This window comes from Pundamilia nyererei, unplaced genomic scaffold, assembly GCF_000239375.1.
Source record: "Pundamilia nyererei isolate P.nyererei 1_Seehausen unplaced genomic scaffold, PunNye1.0 scaffold00017, whole genome shotgun sequence".
Lineage (NCBI taxonomy): Eukaryota > Metazoa > Chordata > Actinopteri > Cichliformes > Cichlidae > Pundamilia > Pundamilia nyererei.
In genome coordinates this window covers 729,045-736,125 of record NW_005187418.1, presented here as the reverse complement: position 1 = coordinate 736,125, position 7,081 = coordinate 729,045, and the positions used below count along the sequence as shown (strand labels likewise).

General features: G+C 39.1%; 1 protein-coding gene across 1 annotated transcript; it reads left to right on the top strand.

The window, feature by feature from the left end:
* The first annotated feature begins 1,416 nt into the window (after positions 1–1,416).
* tvp23b (trans-golgi network vesicle protein 23 homolog B (S. cerevisiae)) lies at positions 1,417–6,960 on the top strand. The gene is made up of 7 exons (XM_005725714.1): positions 1,417–1,510; positions 2,610–2,686; positions 3,148–3,292; positions 4,625–4,714; positions 4,885–5,010; positions 6,218–6,346; positions 6,437–6,960. Exons 1-7 carry the CDS (start codon positions 1,502–1,504, stop codon positions 6,461–6,463), a joined length of 603 nt encoding a protein of 200 aa, XP_005725771.1. The 5' UTR covers positions 1,417–1,501; the 3' UTR covers positions 6,464–6,960.
* The last annotated feature ends 121 nt before the right edge of the window (positions 6,961–7,081 follow it).

Sequence of the window (7,081 nt, the reverse complement as noted above, 5' to 3'; positions counted from 1 at the left end):
CTTGTTTACAGGAGATTTATTTTTGTTGCAAAACTAATAATCTGTTTCTCATTTGGGATCACGTCATGTTGATGCTCTTCACCGGTGTGTCTTTGGGACTACTGTTACTGAAAATGTTCTATATTTTCTGTATGCAAATAAAAAGGCGTATCTGCATTTGCAAAACAATTGCCTGGTTTTCTTGACAGTTTGAAACACTCTACGTCATCAAATCAACAGCATCCTTTAAACATTTGCTAATGTACATTTCTGTGGCACACATAAATATGATTTCAAAAACTAAGTGGATCATTTAGGATTCAAAATTTTTGTTTTAGCTTTTCCAGACATGGGTTATTCCTTAGCCTTGTTTAATACTTTTTGGAAAGCTTCCTTGTTGTATCTCTCAGTAGAGCAGAGGCCACGCTGTGGTGGTTTGTTCAAGTAAATCAACCTCGAGATTTGCTGGTGAAAAAGAAAAATGACTGCACCAAGCTTTGGTCACTTAGGGAGAAAAAGGCACATTTCTTCACTGATGTAAAAGTGAACAAAAGCTGCAAAACAAATGCAGACATTGACAAAAAAAACCAAAAAACCCTGCATATGTACATTAAAGAAATAAAGAGATGCAACATGAGCAGGAAGAGTCACAAACAGAGACAAAATATCAGACATGTACACAGGTGGAGAGACAAAGCATTACATGCATGGTTTGTAGTTTGTGTCTCTGTGCTCAGAGGCCTCTTTCATCCATGTGAACCATATGTGCTGTTAAATTACCAAAGCTAGGATTAAAAAAAAATCAGTACACTTAAAATATCTTTGATGATTATTCTGTACCTAATCTCACAGCAAGAAGGTCTGGGCTTTGAATCCAAGCCTATCTATGTGCAGCAGCTTGCATGTTCTCCACTTGTCAGTTCTCTCAGGTACTCTGGCTTCCTCCCATAGTACAAAGACATGCAGATGTTTGGATGACTCCCGATTCTAAATTAGCCATAGGTGCGAATGTGAGTGTGATTGACTGTCTTTTTGTGTCAGGATCCCTGGAGACCTTTTTGGGGTGTACCCCCTCCCCTGCCCTGCAACCCTGAATTGGATGGATTAACCTATATATACACAACACTATGAACATAATATTTCTATACCTGTCATTTCTGAGTAATAGTATACAACGAGTACATAATTTAATGAATCAATTAACACTTTAAAAAAAGAAAAGAAATTGGAATAAAACAAAAAAATAGAATGCAAAAAAACATATTATTGCAAATTATGAGTATAAAGATTTTTATACTCATCATTTTATTATTATTTTTATTAAATATATATTTAATGTTATGTATGGCAATCATTTTATGATACAAAAAATGTTGTTTTCAAAAATAAAATATTACGTCAAACACTTTTTTTTTTTATCGAGGAACCGCGTGGACTTCAGTGACGTGGCGCGTTTTGGTCACCTGACTATAGTGACGTGTAACTGAGCATGTAAGCAGGAAGAGCCTGACCAAGTTTCAAGATGCTAGCCGTAAGTAAGAGCACATTTATTTCCTATTTTTTAAAATAATGTCTTAGTGTGGTTAACAGCTAACGTGGGATTGTTTAAGCATTAACCGTCAGTAAAATTATTTAATGAAGCTGAAGAATGTTTCCCAGCTCGGTTGGACATCTGTGGTGCTAATATTGCTAAGTAGTTAAGACGCTAACATTTCTGCTCAGCTACCGTTAAAATGATGTTTTTAAAACGGATCAAACGATGAAGTTTTCTACTCGAAAAAAACCCACGACCAGAATGTTCGCTTTAAACCTGTATACGGCAAATTTACGCTAGAGGGCATCTGTTGTGTTGCGGTGTCAGCTAACGATTGCTAAAGTTAGCATCAGCCTGAACAAACATCAGCAAACAAGGTGACAAAACGTGAAATGAAGCTACATCCTGCTAACGTGGCAATGTTTGTGCTGTTTATAATCCGAGCAAACAAAAGTGTGAGTTTTAAACTGTCTCCTGGCGCAGAGAAGCTAAAGTGACCTCACTCCAATCTATATTATCAGCTGCTGTTCTTTAAGCAGCTGGTAAGTATTTGGTTTTTCCAGTTTACAGGTCAAATTCACTTCAGGTTATCCTGCTAACATGTCAAAACAACTTAATAAGATCTTAGTGTTAGGCCTGATCTGTGTTTGAGCTGCCAGCTGTTAGAGTGCAACAATAATGAAGAAATGGCACGTTTTCAATAATAATAACAACTGTTTGATTATTTTCTTGGTACTCTTGTTGGTTCTAACTTGTTAAGTGTCAGCATTTGAAGATTTATTTTTCCGTTTAAGTTAGTAAACTGAATCTCTTGATAATATAGGAATACAAAAATTATTACCCCAACAACAGGAGTGTGTTTGGAGGCATATGAAGTTGTACTGTGAGGACTTGGTGTATTTATTTATGATGTTAAAAGCTCAGAAACAACCTGTTACAGAATTGTGTATTAGTATTACGAAACCTCCAGATTTCTGTTTCAAACAGACTGTTATCAATCTTACTCCTCTGATGATCCCTGACCACAGAGAGACGAGGCTTTTTTTCCACATTGTTTTATGTTGAGGTTTAAGCCTCTTTCTTATTGATCCCTCAGGATACCAACGATGAAGACGTGTCTCTGTTTGATGCTGAGGATGACGCAGGGAAAAGGTCGAAGAAGTCAGGCGTTAAGTACGTTTGCAGATCGCTGAAGGATTTAACATTTTCTCTGCAGAGAAGATAGTTTATACTTCATTAAATGATTTATTTACATTTCAAGGAAAAGCTTTTGCTGTTTGTTGTGCAAGTCACTACTTGATATCAAGATAATAATGGCTAATGGTTTGTGGGGTTTGTTTGGTATGTTTTCACACTTTTACAAGGACTTCACTGATCTGTCTGCTAAGTTATCACTATCATCTGATGTGGGCTAGTTGACTATTAGAGATTATATGTTACAATGACTTTTGCTGTTGTCAGAGACCCATGTTTAAGTTTTACACTGAGCAAAAAAAGATTTTTTAAATGTTGTTATTATTATTTGTTCTTATTAATAATAATGATTATAATTGTTATTAATATGACACAATATTGGTTATTGATCTGTGTGGATACTCCATGTCATATTAAATTAGTTAAAAATGTGTCACCAGGCATCCAGTAGCGGCCTTCTTCCACCTCTTCTTCAGAGTCATTGCCATCATCGTGTACCTGCTCGCTGAGCTCATCAGCGGGAGCTTCATCGCCTGCATGGTCACAATAATCCTTCTGCTCTCATGTGACTTCTGGACAGTAAAGGTGTTTCTCTTATCACTTTAATATCTCCACTGTAGTGATGGAAGGAGTTGTTGTATTGATTATAATTAATGATCTTGGTGGGGCTTTTTTGCTTTTTGTTGTGCATTTCTTAAAGGCAGAACTCAGAGGAAGAGTGGACCAGATGGGATAAAAGTTTTATCAGGAGCTTAAAAGCAAGATTGGAAATCGTCCTAAAAGCTTTCCAACTGTTCTCACTTTTTGGTTATTGATTATTCGTTTTGAATGAATTGTTGGTGCTCGGATGAGATGATGAGCAGTCGTGAGAAAAACATGGTGAAGGTTTTGGTCACAGATTCAACCATCGTGTTTTTTGACAGACAGTTCGGAGCCTTGGAGACCGGATATTCTACAGCCGGTACTGCAGGCATCCAGTCATAATCATGATGAGTTGAGGCAGAGTTTACAGGCCAGTCTGACATTTGTAATGTGCTGTTTTCTGTATTTGATCACTGTAGCTTCACTACCTGCAGTGAGATTTAAAGACCTCTGCTTTCTGGACGTTTGTCATTCACTGGTTCTTGTGGATGTGTTATTGTGTGCTGATGATGTTCACGTTGAATCGGTTTAAATAGTCTCATGGTAGTGAAGTCCACATAAACTAGTCCTTCTAAAAGCAAATCTCACAACAAAACTGCCTCCTTGGAATGAATCTGAATCCCTTACCAACAGAAATGAACGACTGAAGAGCTCTGGGATTAATTTCAGTGGTCACTGGTACAGTGGTTAGCACACTTGCTTGGCAGGTTGCTGGTAGGATTCCAGCTGGAGACGCAAATCCTTTTTGGGGATAAATGGAAATCATCTGGTGGGAAACTGCTAAATCAAGTGTGCGGCGCTATGTGCTGTGGTGACGCCTCGGGGCAAGGGGGCAGTTGAAAGAAGCTTTTAAACTTTTACTGGAATAGAAAAAGTGCATGTAGAAAATCAGGAGCTAGATCTGATAAAAGATCTTTTCTGCAGTATCAAGTATGTGGTGCTTTTTACCACACAGCTGAAGCTGTTGTGACCCTTTAGTGCGTACATGTGTCGGTCAGGGTTGATGTTTTTTCTGTTTGGGCGATCGATTGGCTCATCGAGTGCCTTTTTTTTTTTGTTAGTCTTGTTTAAATCTGCTGTAGAATCTCCTTGGATAATAGCTCTGGTTTTCCTCTGTAAGTCAGATGTGCAACTGGACTCGGTTTCCAGAGTCACACTGTTACACAAAGACTTGTGTAAATAATTAAACCTAGGAAACAGTATTCAGATCCAGCACCTTGTGAATAAGATTTGCCAGAATCTCCATAACAAAGCCATAAATCTCTCCATCTGCAGAACATCACTGGGAGGTTGATGGTTGGTCTGCGGTGGTGGAATCAGGTGGATGACGATGGACGAAGCCACTGGGTGTTTGAGTCGAGGAAGGTGAGATGCATCTCTGCTGAATCTGCTCTGGCTCCGACACGAGGCTTTAGCTAAACATGACCCTGACCTGTTGCTCTGTGTCAGGTTGCTTCGTCCAGATGTTTACTGTCAACAGGTCTTATCGTGTTCGCAGATGTCTAACTGAGATATCCTGTTTCCTTCTTCTTCAGGGTACAGGGAAGCAGCAAGCATCAGATTCAGAGTCCAGGATATTCTGGCTCGGACTGATTGTTTGCCCCGTCCTCTGGGTCATCTTTGTCTTTAGCACCCTGTTTTCATTCAGGATTAAATGGATGGTAAGTTGTTAGATTTTAGTGATTGGACAAATGCTGTTTTTCTTATTATCAACAAATCCCATTAAAACTCAGTTACACCTGTATTTTTCTCACAGCACTGAGAAAATAAAACCTAGCTCCTGGCTGTGTCTCTCAGCTCTAAGCCCACTGAACCCTATTAGTTCTTGGTGCTTTCTTAAGTAAAATTAGACAATAATTACTTGGTAAACATGAGCCAGTGTTTCCCTGCTCTCACCCTGCATCTCAAGCTTGCTTTCAAAGTTTTCCTGCTGCACGAGGGGGGATGCAATTCTGAGTAATATCTCTAAGTTTTAAGGTAACTTAATTGGTTTGTGGAAATTTGTTATAAAAAGAATCACTTATCACTATCAGTTTGCAGCTCACAGACGATGAGACTCGTTGGCTCCTTTGTGGGACTTTTATTTGCATATAGACTGTATATGAAAGATGGGCATAGCCGTCCTGTGGTCTTGGGCTTCACAGTTTGAAGCCTCAGTGTTTTGGTTTTGGCTAGCAGATGGCTAGCAGCTACGTTACCTAAAACCACCTAAGAAAGAAGAAACGGTCCGTAGAGGGTAAAAAAGTTCTCTGTGGAGTTTAAGATGAGAGTCTGTGTGGACGGACTCACTTTGGGAGACACCTCCAAGTGGCCCCAAGAGAAACGTCACTTTTAAACTAAAGGTTTTATCCCTCGAGATTGTTGTTTGGGAGTCAGACACAGGAACACAGTGGACTCCTTCAGCCTGAATGCTTCATGTCTGAAATGCTCACAGTGTGATTTGAACCGTTATGAGGTGATGTGTCAGACATGCACCCAGTGTTTTCCCTGGAGGCTATATGCTCGTTTGAAGTTCACATGACCTGATGCAGTAAGGTCCCAGTTAAGTTTAGAAGTCATAACTTTTAAAAAATGAAAACTAAGATCAAAATCTTTGCAAGGAATCGTCATAGAAAAAGATGGTTCCAGCTGTTGGCCCAGACAACAACTGCAATCATAAACTCCCTGTGACTGTGAGTTACTCCCTTAAAAAGATCAGTGCATCTCTTTATTGTGTATTCAGCATGTTCTCACGTGTTCTGGGAACATACCAGCAGTGAAGAGGATACACGTGGTTCGCCTTCAGCCTTTTCGTGGGATTTATTGATAATAAGGGGAATATGAAATATGACCAGGGTTTATTTCAGAAAACTGTCGTCTTCCTCACAGCCCGTCGTGATCATGGGCGTCGTGCTGCAAGGCGCCAACCTATACGGATACGTGAGGTGCAAAGTGGGAGGGAAGACCAGCTTAAAGAACATGGCTACCAATTATTTTGGACGACAGTTCCTCAAACAGGTGAGTTTTAATAAAACACACAATAAATAGTCTTTTAATTAAAAGCATTTGTCCTGTTTCTAAGAAGTCCTTTGTGTTTTTCCTCCTCAGACGCTGTCTAAGGAAGAGGAATCGTAGAGTGCAGCTCTGCGGCGTTAACACATCTGCATTATTCTCAATGCTCTGATATATAAACCTTCTTTTTCTCAGTGGACATGGGCAGGAAAGCGTTCTCAGAACTGGAAAGGGCAGTTTTTAATTATGTGCTTTCTTTAAATGACTCAGTAGAGTTGTCTTTATCTTCCACACAGAGGTCAGAGGTGTGTTTTCACTACCTGAGGTCCAGCAATAAATCCTCTGATTACCGAGAACTGCATGAGTGTAAAACAGCTGAGTGACTGTAGTTTGTGTCGTAGTCTCACAGCTCCCTCAGATTTCTTCTTTTAGTTAGATTTCATTGTCTCTAATAACTTTATAAATTAACAGTAATTAAAGAACCTTTGAGAGATGTCGTACAGACATTTTGGTTTGTATGAAAGTGTGTAAAGTGTAACAGGAGATTTGTAAATATGTAAGTGAACAAACTGTGTGAAGCATCTTCTTTTGTGCAAATACATTTGTAACATTTTTCCGAACTGGGTGCTCGTGTTTATTTATGCGGAGAGTCCAGAAAAAGTTCCAGCTTTTTAAAATGCGGGAGCCTCTAAGAAAAGAAAAGTGTCGAATAAAAAGAATCCTGTTAGAGATTCAAGAAAA

What these genes read in the sequence shown, in the direction of transcription:
- tvp23b (XM_005725714.1), top strand. An exon ending in TCGAAGAAGTCAGGCGTTAA is followed by an intron (nt 2,687 to 3,147) that starts GTACGTTTGCAG and finishes ATGTGTCACCAG; the next exon opens with GCATCCAGTAGCGGCCTTCT. An exon ending in GACGACAGTTCCTCAAACAG is followed by an intron (nt 6,347 to 6,436) that starts GTGAGTTTTAAT and finishes TTTCCTCCTCAG; the next exon opens with ACGCTGTCTAAGGAAGAGGA.